At 45.8% G+C, this 22,354-nt stretch overlaps 1 protein-coding gene across 2 annotated transcripts in view; it reads right to left on the reverse strand.

Annotated features, from left to right (window-relative positions):
• nipbla (NIPBL cohesin loading factor a) overlaps positions 1-22,354 on the reverse strand; it is a 49,108-nt gene that overhangs the window by 22,914 nt on the left and 3,840 nt on the right. For both annotated transcript variants that reach the window (XM_071404247.1, XM_071404248.1), the window contains 19 exons: positions 21,706-21,820; positions 21,351-21,505; positions 21,017-21,144; positions 20,736-20,826; positions 20,093-20,554; positions 18,700-19,689; positions 18,314-18,484; positions 18,011-18,193; positions 15,026-15,097; positions 14,838-14,927; positions 14,616-14,716; positions 14,426-14,512; positions 14,045-14,273; positions 13,584-13,735; positions 13,209-13,289; positions 12,729-12,829; positions 12,277-12,409; positions 10,253-10,335; positions 9,976-10,111 (listed from right to left, as the gene is read on the reverse strand). In XM_071404247.1, the coding sequence (XP_071260348.1) occupies positions 9,976-10,111; positions 10,253-10,335; positions 12,277-12,409; positions 12,729-12,829; positions 13,209-13,289; positions 13,584-13,735; positions 14,045-14,273; positions 14,426-14,512; positions 14,616-14,716; positions 14,838-14,927; positions 15,026-15,097; positions 18,011-18,193; positions 18,314-18,484; positions 18,700-19,689; positions 20,093-20,554; positions 20,736-20,826; positions 21,017-21,144; positions 21,351-21,505; positions 21,706-21,820 (3,560 nt within the window). The remainder of the gene's footprint in view (positions 1-9,975; positions 10,112-10,252; positions 10,336-12,276; positions 12,410-12,728; positions 12,830-13,208; positions 13,290-13,583; positions 13,736-14,044; positions 14,274-14,425; positions 14,513-14,615; positions 14,717-14,837; positions 14,928-15,025; positions 15,098-18,010; positions 18,194-18,313; positions 18,485-18,699; positions 19,690-20,092; positions 20,555-20,735; positions 20,827-21,016; positions 21,145-21,350; positions 21,506-21,705; positions 21,821-22,354) is intronic.

A 22,354-nucleotide genomic window follows, 5' to 3' on the forward strand; every position in this document is an offset into this window, starting at 1 on the left:
GTGAAGCATGGAGGTGGAAACATCATTCTTTGGGGCTGCTTTTCTGCAAAAGGGGACAGGACGACTGCACCGTATTGAGGGGAGGATGGATGGGGCCATGTATCGCGAGATCTTGGCCAACAACCTCCTTCCCTCAGTAAGAGCATTGAAGATGGGTCGTGGCTGGGTCTTCCAGCATGACAACGACCCGAAACACACAGCCAGGGCAACTAAGGAGTGGCTCCGTAAGAAGCATCTCAAGGTCCTGGAGTGGTCTAGCCAGTCTCCAGACCTGAATCCAATAGAAAATCTTTGGAGGGAGCTGAAATTCCGTATTGCCCAGCGACAGCCCCGAAACCTGAAGGATCTGGAGAAGGTCTGTATGGAGGAGTGGGCCAAAATCCCTGCTGCAGTGTGTGCAAACCTGGTCAAGAACTACAGGAAACGTATGATCTCTGTAATTGCAAACAAAGGTTTCTGTACCAAATATTAAGTTCTGCTTTTCTGATGTATCAAATACTTATGTCATGCAATAAAATGCAAAGGAATTACTTAAAAATCATACAATGTGATTTTCTGGATTTTTGTTTTAGATTCCGTCTCTCACAGTTGAAGTGTACCTATGATAAAAATTACAGACCTCTACATGCTTTGTAAGTAGGAAAACCTGCAAAATCGGCAGTGTATCAAATACTTGTTCTCCCCACTGTATATGCAAATTAATATTAATACCATTAAAATCAAATCAAATTTTATTAGTCACATGCGCCGAATACAAAAGGTGTAGACCTTACAGTGAAATGCTTACTTACGAGCCCCTAATCCAACAATGCAGTTACCCACCAAAAAACAGATAAGAATAAGAGATAAAAGTAACAAGTAATTAAAGAGCAGCAGTAAAATAACAATAGCGAGACTATATACAGGGGGGTACAGAGTCAATGTGCGGGGGCACCGGTTAGTTGAGGAGTATGTACATGTAGGTAGACTTATTAAAGTGACTATGCATAAATGACAACAGAGAATAGAAATGGTGTAAAGAGGGGATGAGGGGGGGCACTGCAAATAGTCTGGGTAGCCATTTGACTAGATGTTCAGGAGTCTTATGACTTGGGGGTAGAAGCTGTTTAGAACCCTCTTGGACCTAGACTTGGCGCTCCGATACCGCTTGCCATGCGGTAGCAGAGAGAACAATCTATGACTAGGGTGGCTGGAGTCGGACAATTTTCAGGGCCTTCCTCTGACACCGCCTGGTATAGAGGTCCTGGATGACAGGAAGCTTGGCCCCAGTGATGTACTGGGATGTACGCACTACCCTCTGTAGTGCCTTGCGGCCGGAGGCCGAGCAGTTGCCACACCAGGCAGTTATGCAACCAGTCAGGATGCTCTCGATGGTGCAGCTGTAGAACCTTTTGAGGTTCTGAGAAACCATGCCAAATCTTTTCTGTCTCCTGAGGGGGAATAGGTTTTGTCGCGCCCTCTTCATGACTGTCTTGGTGTGCTTGGACCATGTTAGTTTGATGGTGATGTACAGCCCCGTCGATGAGAATGGGGGCGTGCTCGGTCATCTTTTTCCTGTAGTCCACAATCTCCTTTGTCTTGATCACGTTGAGGAAGAGGTTGTTGTCCTGGCACCACACGGTCAGGTCTCTGACCTCCTCCCTATAGGCTCTCGTCGTTGATCAGGCCTACCACTGTTGTGTCATCGGCAAATATAATGGTGTTGGAGTCGTGCCTGGCCGTGCAGTCATGAGTGAACAGGGAGTACAGGAGGGGACTGAGCATGCATCCCTGAGGGGCCCCTGTGTTGAAGACTAGCGTGGCGGATGTGTTGTTACCTACCCTCACCACATGGGGGCAGCCCGTCAGGAAGTCCAGGATCCAGTTGCAGAGGGAGGTGTTTAGTCCCAGGGTCTTCAGCTTATTGATGAGCTTTGAGGGCACTATGGTGTTGAACACTGAGCTGTAGTCAATGAATAGCATTCTCACATAGGTGTTCCTTTTGTCCAGGTGGGAAAGGGCAGTGTGGAGTGCAATAGGGACTGCATCATCTGTGGATCTGTTGGAGCGGTATGCAAATTAGAGTGGGTCTAGGGTTTATGGGATAATGGTGTTGATGTGCTTCGAAAGGCTGGTCATGGCTCACTTCATGGATACAGACGTGAGTGCTACGGGTCGGTAGTCATTTAGGCAGGTTTACCATAGTGTTCTTGGGCACAGACACTATGGTGGTCTGCTTAAAACATGTTGGGTTTACAGACTCGGACAGGGAGAGGATGAAAATGTCAGTGAAGACACGTGCTAGTCGGTCAGCGCATGCACGCAGTACACGTCCTGGTAATCCGTCTGGCCCTGCGGCTATGTGAATGTTACTTACTCACATCGGCTGCGGAGAGTGTGATCACACAGTCTTCCAAAACAGCTGGTGCTCTCATGCATGTTTCAGTGTTATTTGCCCCGAAGCTAGCATAGAAGTAGTTTAGCTCGTCTGGTAGGCTCGTGTCACTGGGCAGCTCTCGGCTGTGCTTCCCTTTGTAGTATGTGATGGTTTGCAAGCCCTGCCACATCCGACGAGCGTCAGTGCCGGTGCAGTACAACTCGATCTTAGTCCTGTATTGACGCTTTGCCTGTTTGATGGTTCGTCGGAGGGCATAGCGGGATTTCCTATAAGCTTCCGGATTAGAGTCCCGCTCCTTGAAAGTGGCAGCTCTAGCCTTTAGCTCAGTGTGGATACTGCTTGTAAACCATGGCTTCTGGTTGGGGTATGTACGTACGGTCACTGTGGGGACGATGTCGTTGATGCACTTATTGATGAAGCCAATGACTGATGTGGTGTACTCCTCAATGCCATCGGAGGAATCCCGAAACATATTCCAATCTGGGCTGGCAAAACAGTCCTGTACCGTAGAATCTGCATCATCTGACCACTTTTTTATTGATCTTGTCACTGGTTCTTCCTGCTTTAATTTTTGCTTGTAAGTAGGAATCAGGAGGATAGAATTACGGTCATATTTGCAATCCACAATGTCCACCTCTTGAACATCAGACTCTGGAAGTGTACTTCACCAGACTGCCAAGAACCTTGCCCTCATCCAGGCCAAGGTGGCGAGACATGGTAGGGATGACACCATAGGCCTTGTTGATCTCTGCACCAGACAGGATGCTCTTGCCAGCATACTTGGGGTCCAACATGTACGCTGTGGTGTGAATGGGCTTCAGGCAGAAGTCTTCATGCTTTTTGATGTATTTCAGAACTGCTGTTTCCTCTACTTGGAGCAACAGTGAAGTGGGCAGGGCAGTACAGATTTCTCCTTTTACATCTGCAAGCAGAGTCTGAACATCAGACAGGATGGCATTGTCTCCCTCAATCCATGCAATGGCTACTGCTATAGATTTCAGGAATTTCAGGCTGCTTACCACTCTCTCCCAAAATACATCATCCAGGAGGATCCTCTTGATGGGGCTGTCCATATCGGAAGACTGTGATATGGCCATTTCTTGGAGAGACTACTTCCCCTCCAGGAGACTGTCAAACATGATGACAACACCACTCCAACAGGTGTTGCTGGGCAGCTTCAATGTGGTGCTCTTATTCTTCTCACTTTGCTTGGTGAGGTAGATTGCTGCTATAACTTGATGACCCTTCACATACCTAACCATTTCCTTGGCTCTCTTGTAGAGTGTATACATTGTTTCTAGTTCCATGATGTCCTTGAGGAGCAGATTCAATGGATGAGCAGCACAGCCAATGGGTGTGATGTGAGGGTAGGACTCCTCCGCTTTAGACCAAGCAGCCTTCATGTTCCCAGCTTTTTCTGTCACCAGTGCAAATACCTTCTGTGGTCTAAGGTCATTTATGACTGCATTCAGCTCATCTGCAATGTAGAGACCAGTGTGTCTGTTGTCCCTTGAGTCTGTGCTCTTGCAGAAAACTGGTTGAGGGGTGGAGATGTAGTTAATTATTCCTTGCCCATGAACATTCGACCACCCATCAGAGATGATTGCAATAGTCTGCTTTCTCTATGATTTGCTTGACCTTCACTTGAACTATGCATCCAGCAAATGAGTAGATGTCTGGTGGAGGGGTGTATGCTGGGCGAAGAACATTCAGAAATTTCTTCCAATACACATTGCCTGTGACCATCAGAGATGAACCAGTTGCATACACAGATCGAGCAAGACATTCATCAGCATTTCTATGACTACGTTCCTCCATTGAGTCAAAAAAACTTCAGATTCCAGGAGGACCATGAGCTGTTGTTATCGATAAGGTGTCTGATTCATCATTTTCACCTCGAATAGAAGTAGAGGGACTTTAGTCAGAGGTTGCTTGTCGTGAGCGCTGAGGGAACTTTATGCACTTGGCCAGATGATTCTGCATCTTTGTTGCATTCTTCACATATGATTTGGCACAGGATTTGCAAATGTACACAGCAATTCCTTCTACATTAGCTGCAGTGAAATGTATCCACACATCAGATAGTGCTCGTGGCATTTTCCTGTATGGATGAGAAGAAAATGAGTAAAAAAAACAACAAATACAATTCCAAGTATAGATAAATAGTTAGTTACAACTAAACAACTAATTTGTAAGATAAATGTTTTAAAATGAAACATGTATGGAAACAGGTGAATTAACACTCCTCAGCAGGCTCAAGCAAGCTAAACCACACATGGTAGCAAAGACTAACTAGCAGAAATTGTTAAGTAAGAAAGTATTTGAACAGACTTTGCTGTAGGCTACTATTTACTAGTTAACAAAAATTAATGTCATATAAAATATATTTACCCCAACCAGTATTGTAATGAAAACTTACCAGAAAGCATGTAGTTTTTGGCTCAGACAGTGTAGTAGTGTGGCCTCAAAAGCATCTCATTAGTGTGCAAGATCTTGAGAATCAGCTGTACATGTGATGGAAGTGCACTGCACATCTGATGGAAGAATGCAATGTGCATGCAGAGTGTTGCAATTCCATTGAATTGGGGATAGTTTAACCAAAATATGCCACAAGAACTAGAATTGCCCTGTGTATCCCACAAAAAAGGTTCACTGTTATAAGGTAACTTTTTGATGAATTTAAGCAAAATTCCCAAAATTCATGGAAAGTTTCCGACCCTTTGCAACCCTACTATTAAGTTAAGCTTCCCGCAAAAAGGCAGGTGCTGTACTAGACACAAAAAATGAACAGGCAGTGATGTTTAAACAACCAGTGAACCTTTAACTTACTATCTCAGGCCACTATTGTGTAAACATTTTAGACAAAGACATCACAGAGAGTCCATATAAAAATGAGATTCTGACGGACACAGAACATGAATACAAAGGAAAAACATTAAAAAAAATATTGTTAACTTCAAACAGTTTGGACATGCTACAGTTGACATACTTCAGAAAATCACTCAGCAGTTCTGGGAATAATAATGAGAGTATTTCCATTCTACGGCAAATGGTTAACAGTTGTGAAACATGTCAGAAATACAGCAAAGGTAAGCCCAGATCAGCTGTTGCTTTGTCACCGGCTTCCAAGTACAATGAAACAGTGGCTGTAGATCCACATGAGCTAGGACCAAGTGTGTGGTATCATCACATAATCTACCACTTCACACGTTTCAGTGCTGGAAGCATTGTGAATACAAAGAAACTCAGTGAAATCATCAAGCACTTAATTTCACTCCTGGATAAGCGTGCATGGCCCACCCCAGAAATTGTACTGTGACAAAGGAGGAGATCCAATAATAATAATAAGAGAAATATCTGAGAAATTCAATATGGAAGTAAAGACAACTGCTGCATACAGTCCATGAAGCAATGGACTTATGCAGAGACAAACACTCAGAGATTATGCTGAAAGTGAAGCAAGACAATGGATGTGACTGGAAAACAGCCCTAGATTGGGCTTTGATGGCAAAAAACTCAATGCACAATGTTCATAGTTACAGCCCATAGCAACTAGTGTTGGGCAGAACCCTAACCTTCCCTCTGTACTGGTTGACAAGCCACCAGCACTAGAAGGGACCAGTGTGAGTGCATGGGGGTGGGACAGCACCTTTCAGCACTACATGCAGCATGAAAAGCGTTCACCGAAGCAGAGTGTTCAGAGAGAATTCGCAGGGCTCTGCGTAAACAGATTCAACCCACCGATGAGAAGTACGAGACTGGAAACCAAGTGTACTACAAACGAGTTTGACTGTCAAGAGTGGAAAAGGACCGGGAGTAGTCATTGGCCAAAATGATGTGGTGATATTTGTGAGGCACCATTGTCAGATTGCATCACTCAAGATTGAGGAAAGTAAATGATGATCAACAAGATGGAGGAAATGTTGCTGAGAATCAGCCTCATAATGAAAATGACAAAAAGGACACATTAACAGACACAAACCTACCGGATGTCCCATCCTAGGATATGAACATTAACTGACACAGGAAATGGAGCAGAGACCTTCAACCATGACACAGGTAATACTGTTGAGCGTTCAAATGAGGAAAACATTCAAAAACAGCCACATGTGTTAAGACAACATGGTTGTTCCAATCTGAAAACTGGACAAACTTGAATACATGGACAGAGAAAGTGGTATTCCACATACAGCAACCGTCATTGGCCGAGCAGGAAAAGCTAAAGGAAAACACCAGAACTGACACAACTTGCAGTTCATCCACCTCTGGCCTGCTCGCCTCCCTACCTCTGAGGAAGTACAGTTCCCGCTCAGCCCAGTCAAAACTGTTCGCTGCTCTGGCACCCCAATGGTGGAACAAACTCCCTCACGACGCCAGGTCAGCGGAGTCAATCACCACCTTCCGGAGACACCTGAAACCCCACCTCTTTAAGGAATACCTAGGATAGGATAAAGTAATCCTTCTAACCCCCCCCCCCCTTAAAAGAGTTGGATGCACTATTGTAAAGTGGTTGTTCCACTGGATATCATAAGGTGAATGCACCAATTTGTAAGTCGCTCTGGATAAGAGCGTCTGCTAAATGACTTAAATGTAAATGTAAAAATGTACTCTGAACCAGCTACACTTCCTGGTACAACAGGGTCAGCTGACCTGTCACTTGAAGATCTCAGAATTCAACCAATGGAAAATTGTGAAAAACAGAATGACATTCAACATGATGATGTACTTGAAACAAAGGACATGTCATTTGACTCAGCTAAACTAGATGAGCTCAGTAATTGGAGGAAAGATTTAGTGTTTGAGGAAGTCAAAGACATTGGCCAAAAATGTGAGAGGAGCTGGCTGCTAAACAACTCCCAAAAATTGCACCCGACATTCACCTCAGTCACTCAGATTGCTGCTGACAGAGATCTGCCAGAAAAAAAATAGAAACTTCATCCATTGACATCAAATCTGAATTTTTGCAGGGAACAGAGCTGTCAAGGGACATTCACATCCGACCTCCGCCTGAAGCTAAGAAACTGTAGAATAGTGTGGAGTGCAGTTTATACATATGAGATTAGTAATGCTAGATTCGGAAACATTATTCAAGTGGCTAGTGATTCCTAATCCATGTCTATAGGCGGCCGCCTCTGATGTGCTAGTGATGGCTGTTTAGCAGTCTGATGGCCTTGAGATGGACCAAGAGAAGCTGTTTTTCAGTCTCAGCTTTGATGCACCTGTACTAACCTCACCTTCTGGTTGATAGCGGGGTGAACAGGCAGTGGCTCCGGTGGTTAATGTCCTTGATGATCTTTTTGGCCTTCCTATGGCATCAGGTGCTGTAGGTGTCCAGGAGGGTGGGAAGTTTGCCCCCAGACCGCACCACCCTCTGGAGAGCTTTGCGGTTGTGGGCAGTGCAGTTGCTGAACCAGGCGGTGATACAGCCCGACAGGATGCCCTCAATTGTGCATCTGTAAAGGTTTGTGAGGGTTTTAGGTGTTAAGCCACATTTATTTTGCCTCCTGAGGTTGAAGAGCCACCTGAGGATCAAGAGGCGCTGTTGCGCCTTCTTCACCACACTGTCTGTGTGGGTGGACCATTTCAGTTTGTCAGTGATGTGTACTCCGAGGAACTTGAAGCTTTTCACCTTCTCCACTGCGGTCCCATCGATGTGGATGGGGGGGTGCTCCCTCTGCTGTTTCCTGAAGTCCACGATCATCTCTTGTTTTGCTGACATTGAGTGGGAGGTTATTTTCCTGACACCACACTCCCAGAGCCCTCTCCTCCTCGTAGGCTGTCCTGTTGTTGTTGGTAATCAAGCCTACCACTGTTGTGTCATCAGCAAACTTGATGATTGAGTAGGAGGTGTGCTTGGCCACGCAGTCATGGGTGAACAGGGAGTACAGGAGGGGGCTGAGCGCGCACCCTTGTGGGGCCCCTATGTTCAGGATCAGCGAAGTGGAGGTGTTGTTTCCTACATTCACCAACTGGGAGCGGCTCGTCAGGAAGTCCAGGACCCAGTTGCACAGGGCAGGGCTCAGACCCAGGGCCTCGAGCTTGATGATGAGCTTCGAGGGAACTATGGTGTTGAATGCTGAGTTATAGTCAATGAACAGCATTCTTACATATGTATTCCTCTTGTCCAGATGGGACAAGGCAGTGTGCAGTGTGGTGGCGATTGCATCGTCTGTGGCTCTATTGGGGCGGTAAGCAAATTGAAGTGTGTCTAGGGTGGCAGGTAAGTTGGAAGTGATATGATCCTTGACTAGTCTCTCAAAGCACTTCCTTATGACAGAGCTTTCTTAGGTACAGGGACAATGGTGGCCATCTTGAAGCACTGGGGAAGGGAGATTGAATATATCTGTAAACACACCAGCCAGCTGGTCTGTGCATGCTCTGAGTACGCGGCAAGGGACACCATCTGGGCCGGCAGCCTTGCGAGGGTTAACCTGCTTAAATGTCTTACTCACATCGGCCACGGAAAACGAGAGCCCACAGTCCTTGATAGCGGGCCACGTCGGTGACGCTGTATTATCCTCAAAGCGAGCGAAGGTGTTGAACATGTCCAGCAGCAAGACTGTGTCAGCAACGTGGCTGGTTTTCCTTTTCTAATCCGTGATTGTCTGTAGACACTGCCACATACGTCTCGTGTCTGAGCCGTCGAACTGGGACTCAACTTTGTTCCTATACCGACTTTTAGCCTGCTTGATTGCTTTGCGGAGGGAATAACTACACTGTTTGTATTCTTCCATATTCCCAGTCTTCTAGCCATGGTTAAATGCGGTGGTTCGCGCTTTCAGTTTTGCGTGAATACTCCCATCTATCCACGGTTTCTGGTTGGGGTAGGTTTTAATAGTCACAGTGGGTACAACATATCCTATGCTCTTCCTGATAAACTCATTCATCGTATCGGTATATGTGTCAATATTATTTTCTGAAGTTACTCTGAACATATCCCAGTCCGTGTGATCAAAACAATCTTGAATTGTGGATTCCGATTGTTCAGATCAGTGTTGAATAGTCCGTACCACGGGTGCTTCCTGTTTGAGTTTCTGCCAATAGGAGGGGAGGAGCCAGATGGAATCGTGGTCCGATTTGCCGTATGGAGGGCGGGGGAGGGTCTTATATGCATTCTGGAAGGTAGTATAGCAATGGTCGAGCGTTTTAGCAGGGCGAGTACAACAATCAATATGTTTTCGTCAAATTTGCTTTGTTAAAATCCCCAGCTACAATATAAACCGCTGTGGCTATTATTGACGAAAATTCTCTCGGGTAGCTTGAGAAGTACAAATAAAAACTGTCACACAACTCATCTGTAATGGGTAACGTAAATAATACTTGGAACCTTTAAATATTTTCCTGAAGTTTAATTTGTCTTTAAAGTAAAGTGGGAGATTGTTAAGTTCATGTTTTAAGTATCACTATATTTCTGTTATTACGGGTGCTATCACTTTTATTAGTGCGCCTGCACAAGAGTCTCGTTGTAGATGAACCTGGTCTGCGTGCAATGGCGACCATGTATAGTGCTAATACGGTGGAGTTAACGTTGTTAAACTGGAACCTTGTCGTTGTGTCATTTTGAGTTAACAGTAGACAGGCAGCCAGCCAGGACTCACCAGCAGTCTGCCTAACAGGCTCAACAGTAGCTCCGCAGCGGGCCACTCTGGCTTGTTGACCGTGGAGAGCAGGTCCTGGACAAAGTTCTCAAACAGAGGCCTGTAGTCCTCCTCGCTCCCCTGCTTACTGCCACACCTGGCCACGACAAAACACAGAAAGAGAAAGAAGAGGGAGAGGCGCTGTTAGGTGGACATTACACTAACCACAGCCGATGTGGTCATGAGGAGATACCAACAAAGAGAGGGCAAACTGTCTGGAGATGAAAGACAATCTTACTTTTTGAGGAACACCGAGAGGAAGTTCTGGGCTGTCCTCATGGCCGTCTCGTAGTTGTTGGTGATCAGCAAGTCCTGATCTACCTAGAACAAATCAAACATTTATGGAAGATTGTTAAAATAAGGATACTCTTCACTAGGAAAGTCAGTTTTGAGATTCTTAGTTTCAAAAATATATCTGTGACCATAGAGTTGGAGAGGGTACAGTCGTGGCAAAAAGTTTTGAAAATGACACAAATACTAATTTCCACAAAGTTTGCTGCTTCAGTGTCTTTAGATATTTTTGTCAGATGTTACTATGGAATACTGAAGTATAAATACAAGCATTTCATAAGTGTCAAAGGCTTTTATTGACAATTACATGAAGTTGATGCAAAGAGTCAATATTTGCAGTGTTGACTCTTCTTTTTCAAGACCCCTGCAATCCACCCTGGCATGCTGTCAATTAACTTCTGGGCCACATCCTGACTGATGGCAGCCCGTTCTTGCATAATCAATGCTTGGAGTTTGTCAGAATGGGTTTTTGTTTGTCCACCCGCCTCTTGAGGATTGACCACAAGTTCTCAATGGGATTAAGGTCTGGGGAGTTTCCTGGCCATGGACCCAAAATATCAATGTTTTGTTCCCTGAGCCACTTAGTTATCACTTTGCCTTATGGCAAGGTGCTCCATCATGCTGGAAAAGGCATTGTTCGTCACCAAACTGTTCCTGGATGGTTGGGAGAAGTTGCTCTCGGAGGATGTGTTGGTACCATTCTTTATTCATGACTGTGTTCTTAGGCAAAATTGTGAGTGAGCCCACTCCCTTGACTGAGAAGCAACCCCACACATGAATGGGCTCAGGATGCTTTACTGTTGGCATGACACAGGACTGATGGTAGCGCTCACCTTGTCTTCTCCGGACAATCTTTTTTCCAGATGCCCCAAACAATCGGAAAGGGGATTCATCAGAGAAAATGACTTTAACCCAGTCCTCAGCAGTCCAATCCCTGTACCTTTTACAGAATATCAGTCTGTCCCTGATGTTTATCCTGGAGAGAAGTGGCTTCTTTGCTGCCATTCTTGACACCAGGCCATCCTCCAAAAGTCTTCGCATCACTGTGCGTGCAGATTCACTCACACCTGCCTGCTGCCATTCCTGAGCAAGCTCTGTACTGGTGGTGCCCCGATCCCGCAGCTGAATCAACTTTAGGAGACGGTCCTGGACTTTCTTGGGCGCCCTGAAGCCTTCTTCAGAACAATTGAACGGGTCTCCTTGAAGTTCTTGATGATCCGATAAATGGTTGATTTAGGTGCAATCTTACTGGTAGCAATATCCTTGTGAAGCCCTTTTTGTGCAAAACAATGATGACGGCACGTGTTTCCTTGCAGGTAACCATGATTGACAGAGGAAGAACAATGATTCCAAGCACCACCCTCCTTTTGAAGCTTCCAGTCTTTTATTCGAACTCAATTATCATGACAGAGTGATCTCCAGCCTTGTCCTCGTCAACACTCACACCAGTGTTAATGAGAGAATCAATGACATGATGTCAGCTGGTCCTTTTGTGGCAGGGCTGAAATGCAGTGGAAATGTTTTTTGGGATTCAGTTCATTTGCATGGCAAAGAGGGATTTTGCAATTAATTGCAATTTATCTGATCACTCTTCATAACATTCTGGAGTATATGCAAATTGCCACCATACAAACTGAGGCAGCAGACTTTGTGAAAATGTATATTTGTGTCTTTCTCAAAACTTTTGGCCACGACTGTACACCTTCCACAAAGCCCAGTTGGACATTGGTGGCGCCATTGAATTGGGACCTCTTTCTAACTCTATGGTGTTACATTTAGGGGAGGCTGTGTGTTTTGGTGCATTCAAGACAACCCCGGAAAAATAAATTTAAAAATCATACAACTCGGAAATCCAAGTCGGAAACTCAGGCATCATCCTAGAGCTTCAACTTCTCTGACCTAAAGATCACTATGTGAGCTTGTTTTATCCCGAGTTTACAGTGGTCATGATTACACCATTTCTCTGCGTACCTTGCTGTTGTACTCGTCCTCCATGGCGTCGCGGTCGTTTGGGAGGTGTACCACGCACTGAATGAGCTGTAGCACCAGGGCTGTAACCATTTGGATGTACATGGGCTCGCCGTCCCTGTCGCTGCTGTTCAGCCTGCCCAAACAACCAACAGCATTTCAGAGTTATTAGTTGATTTACTCCCTTTATTTAACCAGGGGGTGTATTCGTTTGTGCACACCGTAGCAAAACGCTTTGCAACGGAAAAAAATGTGCGTTTCTTAAGTGTTCAGGTATGCCCCGCCCCGTTTTGTCCCGTTTGTTTCCTAGTGAATACACCCCAAGTCTTTCAAGACAAATTCCATTTAACTGCAACGGTGAGTTTTGACACAGTGGGGAAAATGTTTATATGACATGATTTTGTAGCACCTCTCCTTCCTATGTTATATGGGTCTTGGTTATGGTTCTATTTTACCTGAAGTTGCGGAGACTGCGTTTGCTGGTGGGCAGTCGGGCCAGAGATGTGAAGATCTCTTCCAAAATCAGCTGCCTGTGCTTCTCATAGCGGGAGAACACCTAGCCACGGACACAAGGTTAAGGTCAATCTAACACAGCGTTTCCCAAACTCGGTCCTCTGGATTCCAAGAGGTGCACGTTTAGTTTTTTTGCCCTAACACTACACAGCTGATTCAAATGATCAAAGCTTGATGATTAGTTCATTTGAATCAGCTGTGTAGTGCTAGGGCCCAAAAACTAAATGTGCACCCCTTTGAGTCCTGAGGACAGAGTTTGGGAAACCCTGATCTAACACTTTGTTTGAATAAATCATGCTTTTAGCCACCTACAAAATTACATTTGGAGTGAAATGACCTGCTAGAATTTACAGCTCACACCGATGCGACCTATAAAACAAATATAAAATTCTCACTCTGGAGCCTTGGAAGGGAACACTTACCGCTGTCACCAGCTTGATGGCACACAGCTGCAGCTCACTGACACTCTCCACAAAGAAAGGGGTGATGCCCATTGAGGAGATCTATCACACACAGACAGACAGACAGACAGACAGACAGACAGACAGACAGACAGACAGACAGACAGACAGACAGACAGACAGAGAGAAGACAGCAGGGAGAGAGAGAGAGAAGACAGCAGGGAGAGAGAGAGAGAAGACAGCAGGGAGAGAGAGAGAGAAGACAGCAGGGAGAGAGAGAGAGAAATAAAAAGAATAGACGATTATTGCCGAGGTCCTGTCTTAATGTGGGTTACTGATTAATGCAATGATCCAAACATCAGAGGCAGGTTTGAGGAAAGAGGGAGAACTGGCTACCTGGAGGATGGTGGTGTCGGTGAGCAGCTGAATCTCCAGCAGCTCAGAGATGTTGCTGACCATGTCACACACCTTGTTGTACAGCATGACAATGACCCGCTGCTTGTGGGTGGAGCACTTGGCCCGCTTGGCTTTGGAGCTCAGCAGGCCACCTGTTGCAGGGGACGAGAGAGTGATGCGCTGCCGTCTTGAACAAATTGCATCTCAAAAATAGACCACTTTGGAAATACACTTTTTTTCATTCTTATTTTCATGTGTTCATCTTCTGGTGTTCGAAAATCAAATGGAAAACAATTCCATTCAATGTGACCCACAGTCTGATTGTAAACAGCAGAACACATTCTCTACGACTACGTAGTTGTCACAAGACAGGCATAATGGCTGAGGAAATTGGTGAGGGCGTTTCAGACGAAAGCACGCGTGTGTGTGTGTGGTTATAAGGGGTTATAAAGCTAGCTGACCTCCGTGAGGGTCCACCCTGTAGACAGGGTCGTACTGGGGGTAGAGGGTGTTCTGCAGGTGGAACTTGGTGTACTGGAGAACCCTCTCGATCACGTCCTCCATGTATACCGCCTTGGGCATGTGGGCGGACGTCATGATGTTGAGGGCCGTCAGACAGGCGTCGGCCGATTTGGTCACGCGCTCCATAATGAGGTCTCGCCACAGCTTCTCCTCATCTTCGTCGTTGTCCTGCGTGTGTGTGTGTCATCAAAGAAGGGGTGGGAGACAGGAGCAGAGTTCAGCCGATCAAACAAAATGCTTACGGAGTATAGGCTTATCGGTAGTGGAGAACAAGTGATCCCCAAAGTTGTAATGTATTAGTGTGGGAAGAAGACACTCACGTGGCTCATGAGTGTCGAGAGCCTGGCCCCATCCTGGATATTTTTCTCCAGGATATTCAGTACCTTCACCAGCTTATCCGACGGCATCTGTGAATCAATCGATTTCAAGGAAGAGATCCAAGAAAGTGAGATACATTTGAAAGGTACTCGAACAGGGCCATGACATCAAGAACAAGTGGAAAAAGCCTACCCTGCAGGTGATGCCCATGGCCTTGATCTTGGCCGACTCGCTGCCCAGCTCGTTCAACTGCTGTTTACCCAGCAGCAGCTCCTGAGGGATCTCATCGTCGTCTATTAATTAAGGATCAGAGAGAGGAGGGTTTCAAATATATAGGGCTCTACACTGAGGGAACTGGCTAGAGGACATTAAGTTAGATTAACAACAGAGAAACCGTAGAGAGATCTAACTTACCCATCTGCGTGAAGTCCACATCTTCCAGATTCTCTAGGATGTTGTCAACACTGGAGGAGAATCTTTTGAATGTGGACGAGTCCATCAGTTCTAAAAGGCAGAAAGTCAACGTCATCGGTCATCATAATTCATCGTTGTATAGCAACATGATAGTTTGCAATCAAAATGGTAAACCAATGAACAGCTACCCTGGTGAGTGAGCTTGGGCTCATAGGCTTTCCTCTTTTTCTGAATCTCTTTTTTCTTCATCTGCCTGGCAACTGAAAGAGATAGAAAGAGCATCATTTCATTTCAAACAATATTACATTAATCAAAAGTCCCTTAACCATGTTAATGCTCTGACCACAACAGAAACATGCAAAAACAACCAATTCCTATGATTAACAATGTTAAATAATGCAAATATGTGCAAACAATATTTGTGAACAAAGGTTGCATTTCGTCATTATAATAAGATAGGAAGCAATGTGTGAAATTCGCTGTGGAGCTCAAGTAAAATCACAAACCCACAATGCAATGCTCTCTCTCTGGACAGGGCCACGGGTGCCTAGACTGCAGCTTGCTGATAGCTAGGTAACGTTACTGTCAGCGTCCAAATGTTGAACAATCTTTTTCCGAGTCATGTCTTTCGATTTTTTTTGAATGATGTTCACTGAAGCACACACCTACAAGTTTAAGCTTAGGCATAAATCTAGCTAGCTACAGTAGCTAGCTATGTAGCTTACAGTAAGCACGTTGTCCCTTGATCAACCTAATGTAAGCATGAAATGTCTATAAGCTATTAAAATGTAGTTCATGTGTAATCAGTTCGACGCTAGAAGGACAGCTAGCTATATTTCACGTTTCAATGAAATTGCAGGCGGGCTATAGGCAGTAGATAGCTACCTACGGTTGGACTATGTGGCTTGCTAGCGACTATGTGGCAAATTAGCACAAGCCAAGCACTGTGCTAAACAGCTGCCTGTCTGGAGAACAAGGAGGTACATAGATAGTAGGGGTGTGCCAAGTACTCAGACAAAACGAGTATCATAAGGAACATTTTCCAAATACGATTATGACATGTATTTTTTTAAATTATTTGTCACCGGGAAAAATACATTTTCAGCTGCCAGCGCACATCTCTTTCACTCAATGTGAAATTCTGTGTGCTCCAAACAGCTATTGGCTAGTTCTTCCGTCTGTAATGAAACAGGCGGGGGCATCGGTTGAGCCTGCTGCAACGATTGGATTAGAACAAGCCGCTCTCCCGCTGATCACACGCACAGTCACCCGTCTCATGGCACAAGTCACCCCTTCTCCAAACATCGTGTATGAATCAGAATCCGTGGCTTGTTATTGTTGTTCAACATAGCAAAGTCGACAGGAAATAACTGAGGCCATATGGTTGTTTTGGTCTACTTGGTGTTGTTTAGTAGGCCCTAGGCTACTTTGTCTGTCCGTAAAATTATTCCATTGCTGACGACGTCTGTTATGTTGTGATCCAAGCCCATGCTTGTTTGCTATTATTATTTATTCTCAACCAGGCACGTTTACCGAGCGACAGATCATTAGAAAATAAAATGACTAATGTAGATTGTTTATTTGGATTGTACAAATGTTGTGGCATAAATGTCAGGAGAGAAAAGTTAGGCTCCTCTCGAAAGTAAAAAATATATATATGGGGCAAGAGAATTAGCCCACCTATCTAAATCTGTCTAGAATAAATGCAGTCTGTAATAGCCAGCCATGCATTAGCCTATTTATTAGCCTTTAGTCTTTATTAAATCACTGATAATGGAATAGGACTAATTAAATAAATCGTACGCATTGTCATCTTTCAGGGTCGTTTACCTTTGAACAATGTGTGAATGAGTGAAGGAACATAACGATGTGCTCCGAGATGCACTCTGAGTGATCGAGCAGTAATGAAGGAACATAACGATGCACTCTGAGTGATAGAGCCATAATGTGCACTTGAGATATTGGCTTTACCGACATTTAAAGCACACTTCCGGGTTTTCCGATCACAAGTAAATCCGATTACGAGTATCAAGTGTGATAAAACAGATACAATTTCGACAAGACGAGAATGCCGTGATAGCCAGTGGTGTAAAGTACTTAAGTAAAAATACTTTAAAGTACTACTTAAGTCTCCTGAGTGGCGCAGTGGTCTCAGGCACAGCATCTCCGTACGGGAGTTGCAGCGATGGGACAGGACTAACTACCAATTGGATACCATGAAATTGGGGAGAAAAAGGGGTAAAAAAACAAAACATCTAAAAATATATTTTTATTTTATTTTTTAAAGTTAAGTAGTTTAGGGTATTTGTACGTGGCAATTTATATTTTTGACACCACTACATTCCAAAATAAAAATATGTACTTTTAACTCCGTACATTTTCCCTGACACCCAAAAGTACTTGTTACATTTCGAATGCTTAACAGAACAGGAAAATGGCCCAATTCATACACAGAGAAAGTCCCTGGTCATCCCTACTGCCTCTGATCTGGCGGACTCACTAAAACACAAGTGCTTCGTTTGTAGATGGTGTCTGAGTTTTGGAGTGTGCCACTGGCTATCTGTAAATACATTTTTTTTTAAACAAGCAAATCGTGCCGTCTGGTTTGCTTAATATAAGGAATATGAAATGATTTATACTTTTACTTTTGATACTTAAGTATATTTAAAACCAAATACTTTTAGACATTTACTTTAGTATTTTACTGGGCAACTTTCACTGAAGTTATTTTCTACTCACGTATCTTTCCTTTTACTCAAGTATGACAATTGGGTACTTTTTCCACCCTTGCAGATAGCTACTTCTAACAAAATATTATGCCATCTACTGGCTGTGTGTAATGCAGTAAAACTTGCTAACTATCTAAAAGTGCTTGGCTGGTGATAGCATCGTCGCTAGCTAGTTTGCCATCCGAAGCAGGTAGCTGGGGATTGTATTAGCTACCTAGCTATAGTGAATCCAGCTAGCTAGATAGACAAAGCTTTGCCTATTCCTCTCTGCCCCAGCTCACTCCTTTCGCAGCGTGTCATCATAAGCAACTTCGCAGTGCATGATGGGAGAATACAGCTCCTACTGTATTCCACAAGCGTATGGGACAGTCTATTTAAGAATTACAAATAGCTAAACTGGCAGTCATAAGTCAGTCAATGCAGGTTAGAGGGAGGGAAACTCACTGTCACTCATGCTGGGTGGGGGCGACTCCTCATCAGAAGAGTCACGGTAGCAACTGCCTGAGCCTCTACGTCCCTCTTGGAAGCCCTTACTCCGCCTATGCTCCCCAGAGCCCCTCCTCTCCCGCTCCGGCTCATACTCCCAGGCCTTGTCCCCCCGGTTCTTCCTCTGGCGCTTCCTGGCAGCTGTGGAAAGACACACACACACTCAACTCAGCACGGAGTCACTACGGACTATTCTATACATGGTGTTGTTGACTGAGAACCCTGACAGACTGGACTGCATATTGTCTATAGTTTACTCACATTCCCCGTTGGAATCGTCATCTGAGTCGACCTCTGTGTACTTGGGCTTCTCTTTGACCGTACTCCGCTTACGCTTGTTCATCTTCACCCTCTCGCACAGCGGCATGGTGGACTCCATCTCCGCCAACAGTTCAGGAGGAAGCTCTTCCAGCACAGACTGGTCTAGTCCACCTACAGGAAGACGGTGTCATAGGGTCTTATTGAAGAAGAGGCTGGCAGGGGACAAGCTATAGCCCGTCGACATGCGAGTAATTCATTGAATAACCTCAAAACAAAGTCCGAATTCCTTTATACAGTAGATGAGTTGACTACAGATTATTATTCACCAAATATTTAAACATGGTGATCACATTGAGAGAATGAGCGCCCAACCGCAGCCATCTTACCTTTGCCTGACTTTCCTGAGAGGAGCCTGTTCTTGCCAGACTTGGAGCCGTGACGATCCTTAACCCTGATGATCCTCTGCACCTCATCAAAAGAGAGCTTCTGCAGCACCACGACAGGCTTGGGCCTCTTACTTATGTGGTCCACTAGCCCCCGAACCCCCAGCCGCTCCAGCTTGACCCGGGGCTGGCCCCAGCCTTCTGCCACGTCCACAGCTCCGCCGTCCCGCTTCATCTTGGGGATCACAAAGTTCTTCAGACCCCCAGACCCTTGCCCCCCCAGCAGGTAAGCAGGGAACTCTCCTGACTTGCTCTCGGGCTGTAGTTGTTTGTGTCCATCTGGGCGGTTTCTGGCCGTCTCTCCTCCGCTGGGGGACCTGAAGCCGGGTCTGTCGCTGCGAGGCCGCCCACTGGGGTCAAAGCCACCTCCACGGCCCTCCTGTTTGACCCTGGGGCTGTCCGGCCGGTAGCGCTCCTCTGGCGAGCGCCTGTCTTCATTCCTGTGCCGCCTCTCCCGGTCTCTGTCCCGCCCGTGCTCTCTGCTCGATGACTTAGGTGTGTCAGGGCGCCGGTCTTGCTTTCCGTCATGCCGGTGCCTGGAAGGCTCACGGTGGTTGTCGTGTTTGTCCATGCTGTTCTTGATGACCTCGGGTCGATCGTCGGCTTTGAGCCGGAGCACCCCGGCCGTGTCGGATCCCTCGGCTGCAGGGCCCTCGGCAGGCTCCTCGGGCCAGCGTTGCGCCTCCAGGGCTGGGATGGGCGCAGCCATGCAAGGGTCAAGCTGGCCGTCGGCCCGGCCCGCCTGTTGAAGGTCGATGCTGACCATGAGGGCTGGTCTGCTAGCTCCGTTTCCTGCCGCTGTAGCCTCCTGGGGGATCAGTTTGCCTGCATTTCCCCCGCCTCCGCTGCCTGGCGCACCGGTGGTGCCTGCGGTGCCCCCTGCTCCAGGCTCCAGTGGAAACGAGTCTTGCTTTCGCTTCTTCAGGGGCTTGTCTGGAAAGGAACAATCACAGGCACACAACTCCATTAAACTACAAAAGCCCCAGAAGTACAACAGTCAGAAATAAATGGAGAAATGAGCATGAAATCAGATGAATAGCACTGAAGCAAATCTACGAGACGAAGTCAACAAGAACAAATCCTTTTCTTTGAAAAGACAAGTAGATGTTGGAATGCATTTGAAAACACTCAAACTGACAAATACACTCCCATGCATTTTAAGGTGCGAGAGCTCCTTTTAGAGCTCTCTGAAAGCTATAAGATGTACAATTACTCTATAGAAGTAAAGAAATGCAGATGTTCATTACTTTATAGACTGAGCACCAGCCAAACAGGGCCTAAATACAGGGGGGTGATTACCTTATGGGGTGGGGGGGGTTACTGGTAGTATACACACCTTTATCCTGCACCTCTTTGGAGCAGCGCTCCCTCTCACTGGCTGACTCACGCTCTATCCTCTCAATCTCCGCCAGGGCGTCCAGCTCCGCCTCATCAAAAGGCGATGAGAGAGGGCCCTCCTGCCCTTTAATAACCCCCACGTTCTGCAGCACAGGGACCTGCTGGTACCCAAGCTCGCCCTCTAGGTCAGAGTTCTGATCCATCATGACTGGCAGCAGCTCACCAGAGTGGTCCTCCACCTCCTCCGACTTGACCCGTGACAGTGACAGCGTCAGCTTGGTGGTGTCCTTGGAGGGCGAGGTGACGATGTCGTATGCATCCTTGTCCTCTTTGCCCAACAGCTTCTTCTTCTGCTGTTTCTTCCTCTGGTCGGGAGACTCCAGTAGCAAGTCCGGAGGGCCTTCCCGGGGAGACATGTACGGTGGAGGAGACTGAAGGATGAGTGGCGGCCTAGAGCCAGCTGAAAAGACAGATAAAAGTGATGCTCACATTTATGTAATTAAGTTTGAAATGAAGGTCACCACAATTATAAGAAACAGAAAAGGCATCAGTCATTGCAACCGAGAATCTGGAGGTGTGGTAAATAGCATGAAAAGGGAGTTGGGCTGCCAAGGAAGGAGCTGGAGTCTGTCCTTGTGTACCTTTGGGTGTTCCTTCGTTTCCCACGGGTGAGCACCCAGGCTGAGGCGACCTCAGAGGGAACGAGGCGTTTCTCATGGAGGGGTCACTCTCCTACAGATGGAGACGGCAGAGTGAGTGACAGGGCATGGCTTCGTGAGAAAATCTGTATGAACGTTTTTTGTTTTTGTTTTGTGGGCTATGAAAGTTCCCTCTAGCATTTAGTCAGAAATACAGGGTAACATAATGACCCCATTACTATTGATACTGGATCTAAGTCATGGTTTGGAAGTGCGGGCGGTACCTCGTTCCCCAGTCTGTGGACTATACTCATGTAGTCCTCCTGTCTGTCTGGGTGGTGGTGGGCAGCGTTGGTCATCGGTCCCTTGTTCTCATGGATGTTCCTCATGCCCCCAGGGACCATGGGGCTGGCTACAGACAGTACACAAGTGACAGTTCAAATCACTCAATCGTGTCGCTATGATGGAATTACGTTCAAATTAACGCTTTTTGAGTCTTTGCTCGTATATCAATTATCGTGTGCATTTATTGTGGCTTACAGTCACAGTTACTAACAGTACACAATCAAATGTCTGAACAACAGTGTATTATCACCCACCAACACAAACGAGGCTTACCTTGTTGTATCTGTTGGTGCTGATTGTAGCTGGGCGGGTGAGGGTACTGCATGAACCCAGCTGGGCTCTGGGGAGTGTACGGGCTGGGCACAGGGCTGTTCTGCTGGGGGATGAACCGACTCCCTGAGCTCGACTGTGGGGAGACAAATCCCCGGCTGCCATGGGAGACAGAAGATCAGGAGACCAGGATCAGATGGTGTGCCAGTGTTTTTTCACTAGCTATGTGAAATTCACTAGCTATGTGAAGACAACCTAAAACATGTCAAACATCAGATTCTATTGAATGTAATTTGCTAGGATATATCAGAGGTCTGTGGCATGGTGGGGGGAAACCATGTATAGAGACATCACTCACCTGGATGGATTAGGAGACATTGAAGCCTGCTGAAAGTTTGCTGACTGGGCTGGGCTGCCATGCATGGAATTCTGTATTGGTTTGTACTGTTGCACCATCGGCTGCTGCATGACATCTGTAAACAAAAAGGACAACAAATAAACCCAAATAAATTGTTAAGACTAGTTAATTTGAGACAATATTAGTACCCAAGTAACTTGAACTAATAGTTCAATGGTCCAGTTTTGGGTATAAAACACAAATTGGTGGTAAAGATAGGGTCTTGATTAGATATACTAAAACGAACATTTCTACACCCAGTTCCTCTTACAGATTGGTAAATGCAGTGTCGACAACCAGCAGCTACTAAGCGTGAGTTTGAATAGTAAATCAAAAAGGTTGCACTATGCAAAATTCACTCTGCCTTTTCCTGGTTCCTAAAATTCAAAATAGTTCACCTAATTTCAGTTAATGTGACCAAACTATCAAGTATAGTGTAGAGAAACAATATCATCTAAACCACTCAAATGTATTTGCCATAAACAAAAATATTGTATTTTCAGCTGTTTGAAGCTGGTGTACAAAACAAAGTATGAAGTAAAACTGAAATTTAAAAACACAACGCATAGAAATAGCGCACATAGAACAGATCTACTGCTTCTTAGACTTG

This window comes from Salvelinus alpinus, chromosome 5, assembly GCF_045679555.1.
Source record: "Salvelinus alpinus chromosome 5, SLU_Salpinus.1, whole genome shotgun sequence".
NCBI classification, from domain to species: Eukaryota; Metazoa; Chordata; class Actinopteri; order Salmoniformes; family Salmonidae; genus Salvelinus; species Salvelinus alpinus.